Source organism: Phalaenopsis equestris, unplaced genomic scaffold (assembly GCF_001263595.1).
Source record: "Phalaenopsis equestris unplaced genomic scaffold, ASM126359v1 Scaffold233802, whole genome shotgun sequence".
NCBI lineage: Eukaryota > Viridiplantae > Streptophyta > Magnoliopsida > Asparagales > Orchidaceae > Phalaenopsis > Phalaenopsis equestris.
The window spans coordinates 1-24,691 of NW_018251734.1; the positions used below are offsets into that span (position 1 = coordinate 1).

At 36.1% G+C, this 24,691-nt stretch overlaps 1 protein-coding gene across 2 annotated transcripts in view; it reads left to right on the forward strand.

The window, feature by feature from the left end:
* The first annotated feature begins 1,266 nt into the window (after nt 1–1,266).
* The window catches only part of LOC110038771 (tRNA 2'-phosphotransferase 1-like), a 43,928-nt gene continuing 20,503 nt past the window's right edge, over nt 1,267–24,691 (forward strand). Inside the window, exons 1-4 of one of the 2 annotated variants that reach the window (XM_020743675.1) lie at nt 1,267–1,568; nt 1,644–1,730; nt 1,859–2,006; nt 10,676–10,765. In XM_020743675.1, the coding sequence (XP_020599334.1) occupies nt 1,369–1,568; nt 1,644–1,730; nt 1,859–2,006; nt 10,676–10,765 (525 nt within the window). In that variant the 5' untranslated portion in view covers nt 1,267–1,368. The remainder of the gene's footprint in view (nt 1,569–1,643; nt 1,731–1,858; nt 2,007–10,675; nt 10,766–24,691) is intronic. The other variant, XM_020743676.1, reaches the window with a different exon arrangement.

Below are 24,691 nucleotides of genomic sequence, written 5' to 3' on the forward strand. Positions count from 1 at the left end.
CAGCCCATCAAACAACCGCCACCAAATCCACGGTGGGCATCACCTAGATAAAGAAAATTCAACACCAAAGAAAAACCGCAAAGAGAACATCTAATCAAAAATTAATCGAAAATCAGCAAGAGAACAATCAATCGAAAGCCAACAAGAGAAAAACTAATCACAAAAACATAATGTCAGACACAAGTTGGAAGAGAATACCACAGGCCGAAGGAGAGGAAATGATCCAAGCAAATACGAGACATGGATCACAAACTGGACATGAGGAGGCGACCGGGGAGAGACAAGCTTGAAATGAGAAAGGGGAGAGTAAATCTCGGTCGCGAGAAAGGGAAGGGAAAAGCTCGGTGTGGTCACGAGAGAAGAGAGGGAGAAGCTTAGTTGTTAAAGAGGGCTCGTGATAAGTTAGTAAAAAAACGTAGCGACATATAATAGAAAATGAGGGCCGAGGGGTTATACTTGCGGCCTGCATTCTGCCGAAATTATCCAAAACGCCCCCAAAACATATCATCCGAACGAAAAATGTGCGACTTGAGGCTGCACCGCGTAAGATAAGTGACCTAAACGTACCCTTAGACGAAAAGAAAATTTTATAAGATGACGGTCAGACCTATAAGGCTCTATGGCGCAGAATGCTGACCTTTAAAAGAGAAGCATAAAAATAAGTGTAAGTGTTGCTGAGATGAGATTGCTTGGGTGGATGAGTGGCTTTACACTTAGAGACAAAATGCGAAATGAATATATTCATGATAGGGTTGGTGTAGCTCCTGTGGCTGACAAAATTAGAGAGAATCATTTTGGATGGCTTAACCACACTAAACGTCAACCATCTAATGATCCGGTTAGGAGAGTAAATGTTTTAGATTCGACCTATATTAAAAAAGGTAGAGACAGACCTAGAAAAATTTAGGCATATTGTACAAGGATGATCTTAATTAATTAGAATTAAATAAAAATATGACACTGAATAGGACTTAATGGAGAAAAAAGATTCATAAAGCCGACCCCAAGTATTCTATTAAAAGTAGTTAAATATCAATTTAATTTTTTTTGAAATAATTAATTATTAATTAGTACAAGATAATAATAATTTATTTAAATAAAGTTTTATTAAGCAAAATACTCTAAACAATCATCCTACAATGGTGAATTTTGCATTACATGTAGATTATCTAACTTCAATTAATTTGATAATACATTAAATATTAATAAATCAAATTAATAAAATTAACTTTAATAAAAATAAATTAAAACGAAAGAGCTATCTCCTCTCCTTCGCTCCCCCTTCCACTTTCGCCTGAAGGCATCTCCTTCGCGCCGGAAACCTCGCGATAGAGTCATGCTCTAAATCCGTTACCAGAGAGCCCCTAGATGCGAGCTTCGATTGGTTCTGCCCTCCGCCTCTTTCGACTATCCTCGCTTCATCGAGTTCCGCCTTCATCTTCTTTCTTCAAATTCTTCTGTCCAGTAAGTGCTCCACATCCCATCCTTCTGCTTTGCATGGACAAGGGGAACCCAGCTGATTCCCATCACTCGAAGCCCTTCTCCTCTTCAGCCACCTCCAGCAAAAGGTAATCTCCGACTAGTTCCAATCACTATGTTTTCATTCATGTCCTAATCAGGGTTCATGATACTTTTTCTCTCAGAAGCGGGAGAGGGCGGGGGAGGGATTTCAGTAAGGGAGATTCTGTCGGCGGTGAGGACCATCGGATTGATGCCCTTGGTCGACTAATGTACTTCTCCATACCAATCTCTTATATCTAATATCAAAATTGTCTTCCGTTGGATCTTGGACAAAACTTTTCAGTTCCAGTTAGCGGGATTTATATAGATTTTTGGGCCATTTTGATTAAATTTTCAGGACTAGGATTCTTCGTCATATGGCTGCTGAGGTGAACTTGGAAATGAGAAGTGATGGGTTTGTTCGTGTTGGCGACTTGTTGAAGCTGAATCTAACTACGTATGCTAAAGTGCCGCTAAGAGCACACACTATTGAGGATGTGAAGGAGGTCAGTAGAAATAGCTTTTGTTTGTGAAATTAATATCGATAATCATACAATGGGATGCTACCAATTCCACATTTATTTCCAATGCTTTGGCTTCCTCTGATATGGTTTTCTATATAAAATTAGAGTACATCTAAACAATAATTCTTTTAAAAAAGTGGGTTGAATAAATTATTCTCTGGGATTCTTCGTATATGGATAAAAAAGTTAGATTTGAGCAAAATGTCTTAATCTAATGAAGAGTCTTAAAATCTGGTAAAAGACTGTGTTTGTGTAATATTCCACATAATTCTTATGAATATACATATCTAAATCTTAAATTTTAATATTAATGAATATAACACTCAAATTGTTTGCAGCCCATAAAAAAACACTATTATTAACTTCTCAAAAGTTTAATACACCTTTTTATTCATAGATTTATGACACCAACATATCATAATGTAAATATAAATGTTTGGGTGATACAAATTTTCCTAACTTTATATATAGTAAAATATTCTATATTAATTACTTCATATCAAATTAATATGTTTATATGAATGGAAGGCATCTTTGAGTATATCTCTTATATGACTATGATACCTAATATCCACGGAAAAAATCTTATTTTTTGGTAGTGATCATTAAACACCAATCATTAAACAGTTTTTACAGTAGCAAATAATGATAGTTGATGAGGTCCTATTTTAATTGCGGATTTGAGTTGTGTAGCATTATTCATTCAAAAATGTTAATACTTACGTTGTTAAAACATGTGTAATTTCTTCTTGTTGAGCTTTTTGATTCATTCATTTTATTTTACTTATGATTGCTTGTTTTATTGTTTATATTCTTAATATTTGTTAGATCGACTCGTGGGTTTTTGCAAGGCTGTGAAAATCAGACTGGATATCAAACTGGAAGAAGGACATGTTCCAGATTCATGAGTTCGACCAGGGTTGAACCGAATGACATAATAAATATAAAAATTAATTAAATATGATCCAAAATAATTTAATAATAATATAATAATTTAATAATACAAATATTTTTGGGCTCGATTTATGAACGGGTCGAACCCAAATAAATATTTGCTCATTTTGTTCTGTTTGTTTGGCTCAAAATAATTAAATAATTAAGTAATAATATTTATTTATATATTTTTATATTAAATTTTTGTATGTATTAAACAAATGCTTAACTTTTTTAATTTTAAAAATTATTTGAGTGGTATATTTATAAAAAATACAAGTTTAGGAGTTAGATATGTAAATAAATAAGATTTGAGTGGTATGTATATAAATATTCTTAAAAATACTCCATAGAATCTGATGCATTCAAATGAAAGTTCTCCTAGTTACCTTAAGTCCCACATCGACATTTGTCTTTAGACATTCTTAATATCTCTATAAAAGGAAGGCTTAGCTGCGAAGCTTTTCGGGCATGAAATTTCAAATCCTCGGTAGCTGAGATTTATAATATAAATATTCATGGATTGTCCAAAAAATATAAAAATAAATATAAAACGGTTCATTTGAACTGCGACTGGTTTGCCGGTTTTAAGGTTGGACAGTCGTTTTAGGCCGATTATAGCCAGTCCAATTTAGGGGTAGTTTTTAGCCTGCTCTAAACCGAACCACTAGCTTGTTCACAGTCGAACCGACCGATTTCATCCGATTTTTTAAACAGTGTGTGTTTGATGTAAGGGGCATATTGTATTTATTTTTTATCGAGATTCAACTATTAGACATGGACTTTAGAGGTTGAATTCAATGTTCAACGGGGCATCAACTTGACAAAGACCCCAAATAGTTAGTAGGCATTGAGCCCACTCTTATTAGGATGCAAAATAAGTAAAAATTAGGGCATGTTTGAGACAATTGTAGCTTATTAAAAAGCTTTTGCGCAATAGCTATGCCAGAAAAATGCTACTAAAAGCCGCTACGAGGAAGCTATATGTCTGTTTGTTTTGTGCAGTAAGAGGTGTTGCGGTTGTTTATAATAAAAAGCATGTCTGCCCTTGTATTGCTCTACTATTTATAACAAAATCAGCCCATGTTGAATAACTCATACATGAAAATAAAAATTTGATTTAACATCCCCCAAAACTCATAAGTTTAACTATTACAACTAAAAATTGATATCACACTAAACAATAACAAAAGAAGCAAAAGTAAAAAACAAAACTATTAAAATAATAATTAACATTATCATGATATTGAATTTAAAATGCAGATGATCAATTTCATGCGATAATCTCTTCTTCAAAGAAACTCTCCATGCCTGATCAGTATCTGAGGTGGAATCGTTGAACTGATCCGCTCACCTGAAGAAGTCACAATCTTCATTTGATATGTTCCTTGAACACCTGTAAAATTTTTCTCGTAACTATGTTTTTTTTGTGAAGTATGTAGAGAATACTGCAGTCCATAGTAGCAATATAAAACTCTAAAGACACCTGAAAACCTCATACTTATATTTTTTGAAGGTTTAAAATCACAAACCACAAACAATTAGATGCAACATTAACTAATAAGAATAAGAGAAAAACACAATTCAAGTTTTATAAAATTGTGATGTTTCAGAGCAAAGGAAAAATCGACAAATAATCTGTCTTTGCAAGAAGACAAAAGACCTTAAAGAAAGAGGACATTGGTTGTCTTTATATCATATAATACCAAGCTCGTATGTGTCACGTCAAAGAACATCCATAAGAACCCTAACAGTTATATAGCTGAAAAAGTGGGAATCTTGGTTGCCTTGATGACAATTTCATACATGTCAAAACCCATATAAATGTATATGCCATCCAAAAGAACTTCTATGGTCATATATCTCATCATACACCTCAAAAAAAAAAAAAAATGTAAAAAAATATATATTAAACTCACAGTTGCCTAGGAGACCATCCATGTGGGGAAGCATATATGTAGGGCTGAAAAAATGATTTACACTAAATTGAGATTTCACATGAACATCATTGCATAAAGTGTCATCACAATAAACATTTTTTGTCTTTCTCTATCCATGTTATTCACTGTTGATGCTACTAACACATATAAATAACACTAAATTAGTAAGTACTTCATTAAACAAAAATCATGATAATGAAAATTCCAAAAGTAATGAAAGATTGTTTTGCTGGTACATAAAAAAATGTCTCTATATCAATCGAACATAAAGATGTCCCACAAATAAAATAAGATTCAAATATCTTGATTATTATTAAAGTAGTGTAAATAATTCACCCTACGGTCTGGTGTCATCAACATAATGAACTCTCTTATATTTGGGTATTCTAACAACTTCATTGAAAATAAGTAATATGACATGTATTGATTAATTATGGAGTTTCTTCTAGAATTATCATAACTTATTGAATAGAAATTGAATGTGATGTGCTAAACTCATTTGTGCATGAATCAACTATTTGTGAAATCTGACTTCTAATGAAAATTGCACCATATTTTTTTTTTCTCATCCCTAGGACGTTTGTAACAACTAGTATATTCAACTTCATTAGGTTAGGGTTGGAACTGTCAATTGACTCAATAATTTTCTAAACATCTACATGCTCTACTCTGTTAGCATGCACTTTGTTGCTTGGTGCCAATGCATTCTCACCTGTGGCCACGACTTCACGATGGTCCATGTTTTCTTCAAGCTTAGGGTTAATGCCGCTGGACTTGAACTTTTTGACAGTTGTCACGACCTACAAATTAATTGATGATTGATATGTTGATGTAATTGAAATTGACATAAAACAGTGGAAGGACTGGACGTTTCATAAATTCTTACCTCCAATCTCTCTACCATGTATTCTTCTGAAGCATCGATTGTTCGCTTTATGGGATCCCAACTCAAGCCCATGAATCCTCGCTTTATTTATTTTTATATATTTTTAATCCTTTTTTAACTGTTCACAAATTATTAGCTTCACCTTTTTATCTCACATAGCAGACGAACCAATTTTTTTTTGTCTTACCCATCACGACTAGTAGCAAGAAAAGAACAAAACAACATAATTTCTGGCAGACAATAAAATTTTAACTCGTCAAAACATAAAATACAATTTAAAATCCAATAGCTGGAAATTTTATAGAAAAAAACATCTGAAATCTATCAACACATCACCACCATCATATCATCATAACCAATACACGACGACGACGACCACCACCACCACCAACGCACCACCTCCGCATATTTACCATCAACACTATCACATCATCAATGTCAATATGCTACCATCACATCATCATAACCAATATACTATCACCATTACACCACCACCACCACTACACATTTACCATACCGCCACTACCACCATACATACCACCCCACCACCCCCTCACCCCGCTGCCATCTCCGCCACCACACATTTACCACCATCACCACCACCATTGCCACATCATTACCACCAACACACCATCATCACAAGTGAGACGAGAATCATCTCAACCGAGACAAACAGCTACCCAACCACGAGATGAAGTAATCAAACAAAAAAGTTATTGGGCATACGCTGAGGCCACAAACCATAATGAGCAACCCATATGAGAAAGAGAGTAAACCACAAAGAGCAACCAAACCGTGAGATGAATAAAAAAAAATCATTGGGCATACACAGAGGCCATAAACCAAAATGAGAAACCCGTTTGAGAAAGAGAGCAAACGACTAATAGCAACCCAATCGAGACAGAGAACAAACCCGAAGAACAACCTCTAAATTTCACAGAAAAAAAAAAAATGAAAATTCCAAATCTCTTCCTTCTAGCATAGAAATTCAATTTATTTATAGAGCAAAACCACAAACCGCAAAAAACAAGCCACAAAACGCATTGAACCACACACCACAAAGAGCAAAACCACTGAGAGAGAAAATAAACCTCAAAGAGAAAGGGTAGAAGGTACTAAACGATGATGGAGAGCAAAAGAACCAAACACGGGCAATCCACGCCATCGGTGCAAAAGACCGGAGATAAGCAAGAGAAGAGAAAATACATAGGGCAGAGACACGAGAGAAGAGATAAGAGGAGCGAGGCAGAGACGCAAGTGAGTAGAAATGGACCTCAAACCACAAAAAAGAGGGACAACCAGGTAAAAGGGACATGAAAAAGTGTGGATTGCTGAGTTGAGCCCGTGGCCCGAGTTTTGGAAACCGCTGCCTCACTGTTCGAACCAAACACCTAATCTGATATTTTGCCACCGTGCCACAGCCAATAAGCTGCTCCAAACGCGCCCTTAGTTTCATTCGATATCACACCTTAAATTCTCAATATCAACATGGCTCAATCATAATATTCATCAAAATTTTTGGAATCCTGTAACTCTGAGAAGGAAAGTTTAGATCATACTAAGTTTGTATCTAACAATTATCATTTTCAAAACTTAGCTCCATCCAACATATATGATGTGGTAGCAATTAGTTAAAGATATAGCTTGTTCTATGGCTATAACATTTGTAAGCATGCACAAAAGGCACTTCTTTTTTTTGTTTATCATTGTCAGCGTAGTAGTTATTTCCTATCTTTATAAACCATATAGTTTATATAGAGCTTGCTTTTGATGGAGGTTAGATAGGTGACTATTAATATTTTATTAAATGAAGGATTTGATATTAAAAGTTTATAGTGGTAGTTTGAGAATTCGGCCTTCTCCCTCAATTATGGTAGAGTTCTTTTAAAGAGGCAGGGATGAAACCTAGTGTTTCTTGATGGATTGTTACTTTCGCTTCTGATTTAAAATGAAAAGAATTCGAGCATACAACTGAAGGAAAATAAGTGAAAAATGCACCTTGAGAACCAAAAGAAGAGGAAAGGGGGAGGAAGAACCTTACTTGCAACTTAGAGCAATCGACTTGCATAAATAGGAATTGGAAGAGGAGGAAAGAGGCAAGTTTCCAATTATTCTAAGGTTAATGGTGCCAAAATTTTGAAGCTTTCAATTCAATATAGTCATCATTAATCCCAATGCTCTATACAAGGTGAATATTAAAAAAAAAAAAATTCAAATAAAGAACTAAATTACTCTTTGCTTATAATCAAAATGGTCAAGAAATAAAATGATAGATATATACAAATTTTGTCAACTTTATCTGATGATGTATTTATTACCTTTTTTTTGTTGTCTAATTTCATTTTTTTTAATTGTACTATGATAATCACACATGTAACTTATATTGATTGAGATGGATGGTGAGATGACATTGATTTTATATCATATTTATTTGACCCACAAATAAATATGATGGAAGTAACACAATGGAGTAATGGTTGTAATCATCACCCACCATCGATGTGGGTTGGATAGCTCCATCTGATGAAAATCATTTATAGGAAGACCTATTAACACAAGTATAGGTTCTAGAACTTTTCAACCATACAACAAGGCTATGCTAAAAATGTGAATTGGTATTCAAATTGATATATATGTCTGGCACAGTATCTCTTATTTGAGAATAGCAATATGCTAAAACGCTTCATGATCTTAACACGAGATAATTAGATATCTAACACTTAAAAATTTATATATTTTATAAGACTAACTAACACATGCCTTTTTTTTTGAATTGTTATTTGCTTGTGGTTTACCAATTTTAATTATTTGCTTGTGGTTTACCAATTTTAATTAATAACAAGTTATTCATGAATTCAATATCTAGTAAGGTGAAGCATGTAGACATAGTAATATATGGACAGACTTGGAGTAAGTTTTGAAGGCACTCATGTCATGTAGTCCAGTGTCAAGTTAGTGAGATTGCAATTCACAATCAAATCAAAACTTTTCCAATACGATGTAGTGCTTTATCTTGTTGCAGTGCTATTTAGAGGCGTCCCCTTAATTTAGATCTTCTCTTTTTTGCTATGTTTGCTTTGTTCCGATAGATCAATCTACAAGTGCAATTTTTGGTAAGATAAACTTGACTGAAGAATTTAATGCGTTGTTTTGTGGTTATTTTTTGATGCAGTAAGGAATTTATTTTCAATTTAAGGGGGTAGGGGAGAGATACTCACAACTTTGGATGGATGCAAATTTGATTATTAGGTGGGATGTGCTGTTGGCATAATTAGGATTTGTAAGCCTTTAATTTTTAGCATTGAAATTAAATGCTTGCTTTTTTTTCTTCTAAATTGCGATTATATGCATAATTGCTCCCAAAGATTAGGTTTAAGGAAAACGGTCAAAGATGAGGTTCTTAATGATTTTATCTTTAGCCCATCTAACCCCGACTAAAGATTATCTTAAATTTTCAGCTTGATCTCAAGAAAAGCTAAGCGTTTCTACAGATTTGCTCTATCCAATCTAGATTCAAGCGAAATATGGCTTGTTAAATTCTATTTGAGCAAAAACACAATTGAATCTCAATAAATATTCAAACAACTGAGGCAAATTCTTTTACAACATCCACATACATTTACATATATGTAGATTCATATATAAATTCATAGATGCATACACAGTCATTCAAACATCTATGTACACATTCATACGAATAGACATTTATTTCTCTGTCTGATTTGGATTAGCTTTATTCAATTTTGATTCGAGCTATGGGCCGAGACTTAGCTCATTATTTGGCTGATTAACTTCCATAAAACCAAAATATTATCTGAATTTTGAGCGATCTTTGATCTTTGACCCAAATTTCTAACCTTAGTTGGTGATGTCATAAAGATTGGAAGAACAGTGGTAACTACATTGACCTACTTTCCTATATTTGGCCATAAGAAGATGGGCACCGGGGTTTGCCTTGATGGGAACTGTTTTCGAATTTCAAAATTTGATGGAGGTGGATCAATGGCTCTTATGGAATGATTTTATGTCAGAAGTTGATTGCGTGTTCTTGTTTTCAACCTTTTTTTTCTCCTAAAGTAGAGATCTTGAAGTGGAATGGATAAGACACCGGGTTTGCTGATGGAGAGGATTCCATTTTTCATTTAACTTGAAGAAAAATTGACTATTTGAGCATTAAACCAAATGAAAATAAGTAAAAGCTTAAAATATACTTTTAAGAACTAGAATAAGAGAAAAAGGGAAGAAAATAATATAACGAATACAACTTACAACCACAACCCCCTTCTTTGATCTGGAGAAGGGAGGAGGCTAGAGTACATTTCTATTCAAAGGCTAAGGAAGACCAAAAAAATCCAGGCTTTCAATTCAATTCAATCATGAATATCTTAGGGTTAGCATAATTAGAGAGAAACAACTAAGGACTAAAATTTAAACTACCTTTAAGTTATTCAATTCAAAATAATAAAGTTTAAGATAAATACAAAAAAAAAAGGCTGTGTGAAGAGAAGGGTCGGCCAAGGCTTTAGGGAGGCTTATTTGTTGTTTTGAGTCATCCATCTAGTTTTCCGATTGGCCTACAAGAAATATACGTTGAACTGATCTTGACTGTGCTGAAGACTGACATCACTTTTACTTTCGAGGATGGCTAAATTTTAGGAACAATTTTTCTAAAAAAATGGCAATCAATTAAATGGAATATCGTGCACATTTTAGAAAATGTTGAGGAATTACAATTTTGTGAGTCTCGGTAAATTTTTTATCCTGAAGTTTGGTAGGGCTAGTGGTTCACTTATCACATTTTTCTTGTCCCTTTTCCATACTTTTTTTAAAAAGTGCAAATTCAATGTGTGCGAGGTTATAAATTATTTTGCATGATTTTATATATTTTCTAGGCTGTGCGAAGAGATAATAAGCAAAGGTTTAGCCTCCTGGAGGAAAATGGAGAACTCCTTATCCGAGCAAATCAAGGTCATTCAATTAAGGTGATATTTTCTTTGTCCCCAATCTCTATCAAACTGGATTAATGATTATTTTCTGTTTCTCAGGTGGAACATTATGTTTATTATATGCTAACAATAATTAAAATGTGAACATCTTGCTCTATTTGATTATAGGTAAGTTATGGATCAAAACTATATGCTAACACTATCTCGTCATTATGTTGGATATGCATGTTTTTTAAATATTTTTTTGCATGATGATTAACTCTATTTTGCTTAATCTGTCTCCAGCAAGTTTTTAATAGCAATAAACATCCGCTAAATCAAACAAATTATCATTACTTCTATCCATAGAGAACGGTTTCAATGTTAGTTTTTTTTTGGCTGAAAGAACAAATGTATTGAATATTGATGATAATGATGAAGATTATGTTCACGTATATTATACCTATAAATGTCATGATAATAATGAAGATGATGGAAATGTATGTCATACCTATAACTGTTTGAGATTATTTTCCATACAATAAACTGGCAGAACTGGACGTTAATTTATCTTTCTTGGAAATTCACGAACAATTCTTCTTGTTTATGCTTCAACTAATGAACATCACGACGCGCCAAAACGTACCGCGAAGTAAGTTGGCCGCACAACGCAAGCATACACGTCAAGTAATAATGCGGTTAAAGAGTACCGCATATCGATCCCACAAGAAAAGTTTGTTAAGAACTTGTTTTGAAAAGGCAAAACCTCTTATTTACTAACTATTCCAGCCTAGTTCTGCGAATTCAGAAAGTAGGGAAAAAAGAAAATCCTAGACTTTGTAGATTTTAAAGAAAGCAAAACAGAAGAAAACTAGGTATAAATTCTGTTGGTATTTTTCCAATAGTAATGAGGATTGTGCCTATGTGATTTAGGTGTGTATTGGCTTGATTTTCATACAAAATTTTCTTTCGTGGTGGTTGTCAATCGGGGATATTGAGTTCTTTTTAAGTTTATGCCTAGGTCCCTAAGAAGATTTGAAATTTCACAAAGTTAGCTTTCGTTTATCTTTTTGGTGTCCCCAATAAGTTTCGATCTCCTAAAATTTGTTGCAAGGTTCAGAATAAAATATTCCTATTTTATTCGAATCTTGCGGTTAATTTATTCGTTCTACTATGCTTCTGCTAAAGTCGTAGATCATGATAAATTTTAACGTCCTAACTGACCAGCTTAGAGTAAATGAAGGCCAAAAAATTAACTAATAACTTTTAACAATTCAAAACACAGAAAACGATACGAGAAATCCAAAATAAAATCGAAACCATGAAAACCATCCCAAGAATCACAGTGGCATGAAAAAATTGTTCAGCTACTCATGGCTCGAGAGAAAAACAAAAAAAAATTTCATGAAAATAAAACCCGCTAGAAACATTTTTATCGCAATAAAAAGTGCTTACAACCTTTTGATCTCCTCTCTTACAAGACTAGTTTCAAATATCTCTCACAATTCTTTCAGAAAATACAAACAAAAGAAAATCTTGAAGAAGAGAAGAAACCCTAGCCTTTTCTGCAACTCTCTCTGCAAATAACTCCCTAAATCTTCCAATTACAATGATTTAATAGAATGAACTCAAAAATCTTTCCAAATTCGTCAGAATCCCGCACTTAAAAAAATTTAGAAATATGAAAATACCCAATTGCGTGACCACACCCAACCTGCAGCGTGATTACGCCGTGGGTTCGGGTTGGGCGGAGTGGTTACATTGCTTTCGGAGTGGCTACGCCAGAAGCTCTTTCGCGCGGTTTGTTTTGGTAAATTGAGCATGACCATGCTACTCAAGTGGCGTGGTTATGCCTGATTCAGGCATGATTACACAAGTGTTGATTTTTCTAAAGTCCCTCGTTTTCACTCTAATTTTCGTGCTAGTTTTGCAGTAATCTGCGAAATGCAATTCCAACCTTCCAAAAATGTAAAATCATTTATTTGAAGAAGGAAAATGCTGAAATTAAAACATGAAAAACATTAAAATTTGATGCATATCAATCCCCCCAAACTTTACCCATTACTTGTGCTAAAGTAATCCTTTTAACATGCTCAAATTTTCAAATAAAAACAACTTTCTTTCGTGCAATTCTTTGTCTCATTAATCAAATAGGAGGTGAAAAATTTATTAAGGTCATGTGATCTTCATTTTCAAGCTAGAATTTCTTTGAAAATTACAATCTTATACCTATCATGATCTATTTTCTAATTAAACATGAAAATTATTTTTCATTTAGATTGGTGGGACTATGATTTCATTCTTTCTGATTATAAGTGATTACACACTTAATTCTTATTGCCGCTAAGGTTTCCCATTAACTTTTCATGAATTTATAAATTCCCTAAGATTTCTGATAAAGATATGGGTAAATTATTGGACATAGGGAGAATCTAGAATATCAAAGTGTGAGATCTCCAAGTTCTTAACCTCAAGCTTCTCTCCAGGCCATCCATATACTTTTTCGAACAAATATTTCTTTTATTTTTTAATTTTTAATTTTTTTAATTTATATGAGGCCTACAAGAATTATTATATCTGGTTAGGTTTAATCAAAATTTTTTCCAATTTTTTATAAGTTCTAAGTCTATCTTAATCAAATGCTTACCTACCTCTTATCATGTTTCCTAGTTCCCAAATAAATTCAATCACGTTAAGCTTCATCCCTTATTGAAATAGGACATTATGTGCTAAGCAATTTTAATTAGAAGTCTTTGATCTCACAATTCCACCTTTCTAAAATTTTTAAAAATTCCTATGTTTAAATCGAAGAAAATCATTTATGGCACTCAATTACTAATATTCACTTACACGCTAACTTAAATAAATTTCACATTTTCTTAATGTAATTTTTTCTTCTTAATATTAATAGAAGCTTATGAAATGTGACGATAAAAACAAATCTTTGCAAGCTTATGAATTATCTGTGGCAGCTTGATGATGACTCCTTCCCCAAACTTGTTCCACACCCTACTAGCAATATATGAATAATGCACAACAGAATATACAACAGCATAGGCTATGAACCATAGCTCAAGCTATTAACAGGTAGAGAAAAATTTGGGAACATGCTATCCAACTGCTCAAAGTAAAAAAGTGCAGGTGGCATAAAGTACATGTAGCAAAATAATGTATTGCATGAAAAGTCAACTACAATCGCATCCAACTATCAGATTACAAAGATAGCATCCACAGTCAATCCAATACACAGATCAAGTGTAGAAAAGAAATTAATCAACAACACAAAACACAATCTCTCTACTCTCCTCGGTCAGTCTCATCCATTGGGTCTCGAGTGGAGGGATCAAGTGTCGGGCTCCAAATGGTGAAAGGTGGTGGTGGTAGCGCAGGTTCATCCCCTAGCGCTCTTGGAATGCTCCCAGCCGGCCATGGAAGTACTCGCACTGCTGTTGGTGCTGGTTAGCATAATATGCATACTGGCGGTGAAGGTCGTCAAGCTCCGATGCATGGTATCCTGTGTGCTGCAGAGGCTTCTAACGTCTCTGATCAACTCTACCTGAAGTGTCAGCATCTCCCTCATGTCTCGGTTCAGGTCATCGAGGGGGATTCATGTGAAACTGACGCTCGACGTCGTGAAGAACTCTCTCCCCGCTCAGGAGAAGCAACAGATGGCGAGGCATAACCCTGAACAAAAGTAAATTTGATCGGCTTCTGCAGCTGTCTGCAGAAGCTCCTCATCGTCATCCGCTACTAATCCCTCCCTCAAGCATAGGTTAGTGATAAGGCTAGGATGATCTAGACCTACAGTAGACTATCAACTAGTAATGTAGACTATGGGCTCGTGAATCAGTTGCCCTATGTCAATAGAAATTCCTTCTTGAACACATTATTTCAGAACGACCAACATTTTCGTAACATCTGTCAAACTAGTGGTGGAGAGTAATCGAGCAACAATAAAATAATGTCGTACACTGGACTTCCTGGTCAAATAGGTCATGGGAAAATTAACTAGAACTTCCCCATAATTGCCAGGATGTGTCTTCCACGACCCTGTGGAAGCAGTGAGAAGACTGATCACCTACAGGTAATCAGATAGGGTGAAACTCCAAAGCCACAATTTGGAATCTCCGGGACATAAAAAATGTAATTATAGTGGCGGCATCAAAAGGAAGTGCCTTCCCTCGCACAAAAACTCTTCCGTTCGTGGATTCTTTTGCATTTGCATAGAACTCACAAACGAGAACGACTCCGACAAGTTCGACAGAATAGGCAAAGTTTCGCCATCCCCGATTCAAAATATCAACCTCAACATCCCTCCTCAGAAATTGGAATGCACATTCCGTGATGCTCTTCTTCTTGCCCACAAAGCTCAGAAATCTTTGTTGAGAGGCAAGGTTCACAAAGCATTTCCGATCGTAGGTGGAGGGAGAACTCTCTTTCCTGCGCATTCTAGGAGCCACGACAGAAAAAAACACAAAGCAAATAATCTTCGGAAGACACAGGAAAAAGCCTCAACAGAGAAAAAGTGTGGAATGAGCCAAGATCAATTGACAAAAATCTTCCTCTGGCGAGAAAATCAAGTGAAGAGGAAAAGAGGACTTACTGGAGGAGAATGACACAAAAATCCTTCTGTTCGTGCCCTGATCTAACTGTTTACTTTTGACGAGATTTCAACAAAGAATCTGGTGTCCTGTAGCTCTAAAGATGAAAATAGCTGCTGTAAGAGGAGTTCTCATAAAGAAGATGAAGAATCAGGGAAAAAAATTCGGCTTGTATCAATGATTCACGATCCTTGTTTCACGGGTGAACAGTAAGCGGTGTGACAACGCTCAATGGGCGGTGTGGTCATGCTGGTTAAATGATTCGAGGACAAGCAAGTGGCATGGCACACCCGAAGATGGCGTGGTCACGCTAGTTCGAACAGAGATTTTTAGGTAAGAGGCGGCGTGGCAACGCCACATGGGTGAGAGTCTATCTCCTTAGTGTATCGTCTGTAGAATCCGCGTGCCCTAAAAAACTCCTAACTCTTTTCGTAGTGGTAGGTGTCTATCACTTCAATCTTGGCAGGGTTAACTTTCATACCTCTCTCCGAAATCTTATGTATCAGGCCTATCTCAGTAGTCACCAGGAATTGACACTTTACCAATATAACACCAATTTGTTCGTCACACCTTTGTAAAAATTTTGTAAGATTACTTTGGCAGGAATCAAATGAAGTACCAAATACACAAAAATCATTCATAGTCCTTTATGCTAGTCTCAATCATGTCAGAAAATATGGACATCATACAACGCCGGAAAATGGTTGGCGCATTGGGGCTAGTGAAGGTGGTTTTGTCTTGGTCCTGAGGGGCTATGGAGATCTAGTCGTATCCTGAATATCCATTTAGGAAGCAATAGAATGGATGCCCTGCTAACTTATCCAACATCTGATACATAAAAGGTAGGGGAAAATGGTCTTTCCGAGTGACAGCATTCAACTTTCTATAATCAATTCAAATCCTTCATCCGTGACTTTCCTTGTGAGAATCAACTCATTCTTCTCATTCTCCACTACTGTGACTCCTATTTCTTAGGTACACAGTGGATTGGACTGACCCAGATACTATCTGTGATAAGGTAGATAATGTCTGCATCAAGTCACTTCAGGATCTCCTTCTTAACTACCTTCTTAAGAATGGGGTTCAACCTTCTTTGTGGGTCAGCTTTAGGTACATGCACTCTTCCATCAAAATTCTATGCATGTACAAAGATGTGCTTATTCCTTTGATATCAGCTATGGTCCACCTAAAAGCCCTTCTAAATCCTCTAAGCACCCTCATGAGTTTGTCCTCTTGCTCCACACTCAATTTAACAGATATGATGACATGTAAAGTTGAAGGTCCTCCTAAGTAGGTATACTTCAGGTGAGTGGGCATGGCTTTCAAGTCCAAATCAAGGGTTACCTCTATGGATGGTGCTATGGGCTTGGTGTGCAAGGTCAAGTCTAAGGGTTTAAACCTCTCCCAAAACCTCTTAGAGTTGTCTTCTACAAGCATAGTAGATTCAACATTAGATATCTCAGTCTCATCCTCAAACACCTCTTGCTCTGCGGGACTATCTTCCAAAAATTCTGAAATTCGACTAGTCAATACCTTATCCATTAAGTCAAAGCAATGATCGTCACTTCGATCTTGGAGGAATCTCATAATCATGATACCAAATGTTGCTTCCTCATCATTCACCCACATAGTCAGTTTCCCTTGTACATCGATCATTTCCCAACCGGTGGCTAAGAATGGTATTCCTAAAACCAGGGGAATCTCCTTGTATTGCTCCATGTCCAGGACTACAAAATCAATAGGGAATATGAATCTTCCTTCCTTAACTAATATATGCTCAATGATACACATTGTAAAGACCATGGATCTGTCAGCTAATTGTAGGGTCAAGGTGGTGGTGGGTGTAGTCTCTTCTAGTTCAAGTCCTTGAAATTGTCAGTGACATCAAATTAATGCTAGCTCTCAAATCACAAAGGGCTCTCCCAACAAATTTCTCTCATATGACACATGGCATAGTGAAACTATCAGGGTGCTTCATCTTTTCAGGTAACTTCTTTTGCAATATTGCACTACACTCCTCTGTTAGTGCCATTGTCTCTCCATTCCCTAATTTCCTCTTTCGGGTCAACACATCCTCTATAAATTTGACATAACTAGGCATTTGTTATGAGGCTTCATCAAAAGGAATGTTGATGATTAACTTCTTGAAGACCTCTAAAAACCTAGAAAATTGTTGATCCAATTTCAGTTTTCGCAACCTCTAAGGGAATGAGGGTGGAATCTCTCAGGTTCCTTCTTCTTAGGGGTTTTAAAATTTTCAATTTCCTTTGTAGGTCTTTCCTCCTCTTTTTCCAAATCAGACTCCACATCTATGGGGCGTTCATATTTCTTGGAGTTTCATCTAACTCCCTTTCGCTCCTCAATTTTACTGCTTGAACCTGCTCCTTCCCTTTCTCCTTAGGGTTTACTTCAGTGTTACTAGGGAGTGCTCCTGGAGTCCTATGGTTGAAATAACTCACTAATTGCCCCAATTGTCCCTCAATGTTTCTAATGGCTACTCCATGACTTTGTGTTACCAGATGTAACTGTCTTACCAACTCCTCCAACATGGCTAGCTTTTGGTTTTGATTTGGGTGAAATCCAGGAGGTTGGGCTGGTCTTTATCTTTGGACGAATTGGTTTTGTGCTCCTCCCTCTAAATTGCTTGGTTATTGTTGTTCCACTCTAGGTTGGGGTGTTGTTTCCATTCAGGATTGTAGGTATTGGAGTAAGGGTTGTTGGCTTGGTTATGGTTTCCTATGACATTCAGAGCTTCTAAGGAAGAAGTGGTAGGATCTCTCAAAATCTCATCTCTAAACTTTTTTACTTGGGGTGGGACTTGTACTGCACTTATAGTGAGACTATTCAATTTCTTGGATATGAGAACAACCTAGTTAGCTAAGATATTTAGGACATCTATTTCATGCACACTAGTCACCTTCTTGGCTTGCACTCTCTCAGCAGGCCATTGAAAGCTATTGGTGGTTATTTCATAGGCTTCCTCACAAGGCTTAGACATGAACAGGCTTTCTACAACAACTTTTATAAGGGATCTAAGGGAACCTACAAGTTCATTATAGAAGATTTGGATGATCGGTAAGTTGGGTATGGCATGGTGGGGACATTTCCTAACTAACTTCTTAAATCTCTTTCAGGCCTTAGAAATGGTCTCTCCCTCAAATTCTGCAAAGGATGTGATGTCATTCCTAAATTTTTGGAGGGAGAGACATACTTAGCTATACTTAGCTATGAATTTCTGGGCCAAATCCTTTCAAGTGGTAATGAATCCTGGGGCTAAGGAGTTCAACCACATCTTGGCTCCATCCCTATGGTAAAGGGAAAAAATCTTTGTCTAACAACGTCGTTAGGGATATCGTTATACCTAAATGTGGCACACAATTTTAGGACAACACAAATATACGTGTCAAGTAATAATGCGGCTAAAGATTACCGCGTGTTGATCCCATAAGGAAGCTTGTTAAGAATTTGTTTTGAAAAGGCAAAAACTCTAGTTTACTAACTATTCCAACCTAGTTCAACAAATTCAGAAAGCAAGGAACAAAAATCCTAAATCTGGCAGATTTCGAAGAAGCAAAATAGAAGAAAACAGGTATCAAATTCTGTTGTGTTTTTTCAATATTAATGAGGATCGTGCCTCTGTGATTTAGGTGTGACACTGGACTTGATTTTCATACAAATTTCTCTTTCGTGGTGGTTGCCAACCGAGGGTATTGAGTTTTTTTTAATGCTATGCCTAGGTCCCAAGAAGACTTTAAATTCCACAAAGATAGCTTTCGCTTGTCTTTATGACGTCTCCAATAAATTTCAATCCCCTACAATTTGTTGCAAGGTCCAACATTGTGGTTAATTTAATCGTTCCACTACGCTTCTGTCGAAGTCATAGATCTTGATGGATTTTAACATCCTAACTAGCCAGGTTAGGAGTAAACTACGGCCAAAAGATTAACCAACAACTTTTAACAATTCAAAGCACAAAAAATGATCGATAAATCCAAAATAAAAATCAAACCAAGAAAACCATCCCGAGAATCACAAAGGCACGAAAAACTGTTTAGCTACTTATGGCTCGAGAGAAAAATAAAGTAGATTTTATGGAAATAAAACCTGCAAAAAACATTTTTATTGCAATAAAAAGTACTTAACAGCTTTTTGATCTCATCTTTTACAAGAATAGCCTCAAATTTCTCTCACATCTCTCTTAGAAAATACAAATAAAAGAAAAATTGGAAAAAAAGAAGTATTCTCCCTCTCAACCCTAGCCTCTTGTGCAATTCCCTCTCAAAAAAGCTCCCTAAATATTTTAATTACAATGCTTTTATATAATGAATTTAAAAATCTTTCTAAATTCGTCAGAATCCCACACTAATAAATTTTCCAAATTTGAAAATATGCATCTGCGTGACCATGTCTGATCTGCGGTGTAATTACGCCGTGGGCTCGGGTTGGGCGCCGTGGTCACGCCGCATTCGGCGTGCCATGCCAAAAGCTCTTTCATGCGGTTTATTTTGGCACATTTAGCTTGACCACGCTCGATTTTGGCATGACCACGCTACTCAAGTGGCGTGGCCACGCCTGATTCAGGCGTGCTTACGTCAGTGCTGATTTTTTCAAAGTACCTCGTTTTCACTCTGATTTTCGGGCTAGTTCTCTTGTAACCTGCAAAATGCAATTCCAAACTTCTGAAAACGTAAAATCATATATTTGAAGAAGAAAAATGCTGGAATTAAAATATAAAAATGTGAAAATTTGATACGTATCTCATCACTAAACAATTAAGAGAGTATCTATGGGTAATAAATTTTTGCATTTCAGGCAACTTATTGCTGATTATTTTGATGATTATCTGTGTTCAGTTTTATGGATGTTTCCGTGAAAAACATATAGTTTTGTTGCATGTAGCGAGTGAATAAATAACTAGACATTATAATATGCAGGCTACTTCCACGACACTTCAGATTGATTTGATTGTTACCTTGGGAGGGTCCAACAGTATAGGGCATGGGGCCACAGTCCTAGGGGAGTGGATCAATAAGGATATGTGTGCGCAAGTGAAACCGACTTCTTTGATGCTTTGGATGACAGTGCAGCCGACAGTGGGATCCAGATGCCGCTAGGATTGGAGACAAGGAATCAGAAGCTCCGACAAATGAGGTCGAAGCTCCCCTAAAATCACTGGAGACAAATGCGGTGCGAAACCTCTCCCATGCGGGAGAGCTAACATATCGCCCCCCACCGGCCCAAGAGGAACCCAGACTGAGCTGCCTAAGGCCAGATTTTGATGGGGCGAGACTGTCGCCCGCCCCCATGTCCTTTATTGTCTGCTTCTCCTCGGGATTTTGACGGGGTGAGATTACCGCTCGCCCTCTCCCCTTTTTTTCCGCTTCTCTTTCATGTAGGAGCTATTTATTTATTGTTTTTAGAGTTAGGGTTAGTTTTGTTGTGTGTTGTTTTCAGATTCCTTTGTGGAGCTGTTTTCTCTATTGTAGGGCTGCATCCGAGAAGGTGGTAGTGCTCATGTGTCGGCTATTTTTCTTTCGAAAATAAGATTCTAAAATTAAAATTTAGAATTTAATATATATATGTATGTATATATATATATATATAGACGTCTCCAATAAATTTCAATCCCCTACAATTTGTTGCAAGGTCCAACATTGTGGTTAATTTAATCGTTCCACTACGCTTCTGTCGAAGTCATAGATCTTGATGGATTTTAACATCCTAACTAGCCAGGTTAGGAGTAAACTACGGCCAAAAGATTAACCAACAACTTTTAACAATTCAAAGCACAAAAAATGATCGATAAATCCAAAATAAAAATCAAACCAAGAAAACCATCCCGAGAATCACAAAGGCACGAAAAACTGTTTAGCTACTTATGGCTCGAGAGAAAAATAAAGTAGATTTTATGGAAATAAAACCTGCAAAAAACATTTTTATTGCAATAAAAAGTACTTAACAGCTTTTTGATCTCATCTTTTACAAGAATAGCCTCAAATTTCTCTCACATCTCTCTTAGAAAATACAAATAAAAGAAAAATTGGAAAAAAAGAAGTATTCTCCCTCTCAACCCTAGCCTCTTGTGCAATTCCCTCTCAAAAAAGCTCCCTAAATATTTTAATTACAATGCTTTTATATAATGAATTTAAAAATCTTTCTAAATTCGTCAGAATCCCACACTAATAAATTTTCCAAATTTGAAAATATGCATCTGCGTGACCATGTCTGATCTGCGGTGTAATTACGCCGTGGGCTCGGGTTGGGCGCCGTGGTCACGCCGCATTCGGCGTGCCATGCCAAAAGCTCTTTCATGCGGTTTATTTTGGCACATTTAGCTTGACCACGCTCGATTTTGGCATGACCACGCTACTCAAGTGGCGTGGCCACGCCTGATTCAGGCGTGCTTACGTCAGTGCTGATTTTTTCAAAGTACCTCGTTTTCACTCTGATTTTCGGGCTAGTTCTCTTGTAACCTGCAAAATGCAATTCCAAACTTCTGAAAACGTAAAATCATATATTTGAAGAAGAAAAATGCTGGAATTAAAATATAAAAATGTGAAAATTTGATACGTATCTCATCACTAAACAATTAAGAGAGTATCTATGGGTAATAAATTTTTGCATTTCAGGCAACTTATTGCTGATTATTTTGATGATTATCTGTGTTCAGTTTTATGGATGTTTCCGTGAAAAACATATAGTTTTGTTGCATGTAGCGAGTGAATAAATAACTAGACATTATAATATGCAGGCTACTTCCACGACACTTCAGATTGATTTGATTGTTACCTTGGGAGGGTCCAACAGTATAGGGCATGGGGCCACAGTCCTAGGGGAGTGGATCAATAAGGATATGTGTGCGCAAGTGAAACCGACTTCTTTGATGCTTTGGATGACAGTGCAGCCGACAGTGGGATCCAGATGCCGCTAGGATTGGAGACAAGGAATCAGAAGCTCCGACAAATGAGGTCGAAGCTCCCCTAAAATCACTGGAGACAAATGCGGTGCGAAACCTCTCCCATGCGGGAGAGCTAACATATCGCCCCCCACCGGCCCAAGAGGAACCCAGACTGAGCTGCCTAAGGCCAGATTTTGATGGGGCGAGACTGTCGCCCGCCCCCATGTCCTTTATTGTCTGCTTCTCCTCGGGATTTTGACGGGGTGAGATTACCGCTCGCCCTCTCCCCTTTTTTTCCGCTTCTCTTTCATGTAGGAGCTATTTATTTATTGTTTTTAGAGTTAGGGTTAGTTTTGTTGTGTGTTGTTTTCAGATTCCTTTGTGGAGCTGTTTTCTCTATTGTAGGGCTGCATCCGAGAAGGTGGTAGTGCTCATGTGTCGGCTATTTTTCTTTCGAAAATAAGATTCTAAAATTAAAATTTAGAATTTAATATATATATGTAATGTAATTTTAATTTTGTGAAAACGGTATTCTTTATTTTTGAAAAAAATGATGAGACCGAATAGATCTCATATATCTAATAGTTTAAATAGCTGAGCACAATACCATAAAAGATATATCATCTCAGAGGATGAACATATCATTTATTAGTGACTTAACTATCTAAACTTAAAAGTTTATGACTCTATTTTGGTCTGCGAAATTTATAGCTGACAAATTCCCTTATCTAATACATTGATGGCCGACAAATTTTCCTATCTGATACATAGGTTAAATGGGGTTTAGATTAATCTGGGTTCTTAAATTCCCTATAGGAGCAAACCCCTATAGTTAATTACATCTTAGACAACCGAAGTCACCTGAGAAAACTCTCGATAATGATCAGAGGTTTCGTCATCAAGAATTCAACGTTCAAATTTCCACGATTGTTCATAGGAAAAGTCAAATGGGATAGGTTCAAATAAGAACAGTTATTTCCAGAATCCAAAGAAATGAAAAGTAGGAGATGTCGAAGATACTAAAGAAGATTCAATAACATCTCAAACTAATCTATGGTTTGACTTTATATCTATAAAAGAGGATTATGTGATATTTCAGTCTTGCAAGTTATTTAGATATTCGGGACTTATATCTGTATGTCATATGCAAATAACCCGAGAAAATGTGAGGATTTATGTCATACCGAACTACCACCTCAGAATCCTAAAAAGTTTAAGACTTATAACGTACGATATAAAATCGTAGAAAATCTTAAAAGATAATGTGAGGATTTACATCGTGTCAAACAAACAACCTTGACGTCCTATAGGTATGTTATTTAAATCTATCGAGGTTCTGCATAAGCTCATCCTTCCACCTTTGGTAGTTGTCTCGACCGTTGTCCGAAGATGAATCGTCAACTGACCACGTCGTCGTCTCGTTCCGAGAAAGAGGAGAGAGAGAAGGGAGAATAATAAAAAAAAACCATGTCTCGAACGACCTATCCTAGGGGATTGCACAAACATACTAGAAAGGTAGCAGCTAAAGCGTGAATACTAGTAAATGTTGGTAAATGTTTACAGTACAACAAAGAACAGAAAAATAGACTATGCTGTAAGATGCGGTAAGAAAATGCATGGGACATGTAACGAAGTACAATACAGTACAAAATAAAAAGAAGTATGCAGAAAATAAAGTACGAAAATTAAATAAATAAAAGAGTGTCTGATCAAATTCTGCTAAAGCTTCAAAACAGATTGCAATTGTATGATATAAATGGGTTAGGTAAACATTTGCAGATTATAAAAGAAAGGTTAAATGATGAGCATGCATATGAAAGTCTCGAGATGGGATATTAGATTTCAATTTGGGGATAAGCTCAGACTAGACCCCTTTTTCTCTTTATCTCGATCCCACAGGCAACTGATATATCGAGGTCAACCTATCAATATCAACTAGAGGCCACCAACGAATCACCCCTATAATCAGACAGTCTTAAACCCTATCATTTAGTGAATATGTGAATAGAGTAGTATCTGAACCCCTCAAAGTGTAGTGCACCTATACATGAAGAGTAGTATCTGAATTTATCGAAGTGTAGTGTTTGTGTATGTGAGTGTAGGATCTGTCGTGCAGGGCGTAGTGTGTGAACTGTATAGTGTGTATGAGTGTAGTATATATTTCTTGTGCAAGTGTAATTTCTTGTGCAAGTGTTGTGCAAGTGTAATATCTGTGTAAAAACCCGTAGTATCTATACATGATATATAATATCTGTCGTGCAGAGTGTAGTATGTGGATATAGTGTCTGTAGTATAAAAAAAGGTGATATGATAATATTTAAATCCATCAAATAAAGATATATGATGTATGTGTATGTGGCGTGCAAGATGTACTATATGATGTATGAAATGTATGTGTATGTGATATCCAATGTATGCATGTATTAGTCAGGATATGGTGTCTACAGTGTAGTGTTGTATCTGTTCTTTCGTAATCTGTTCTTT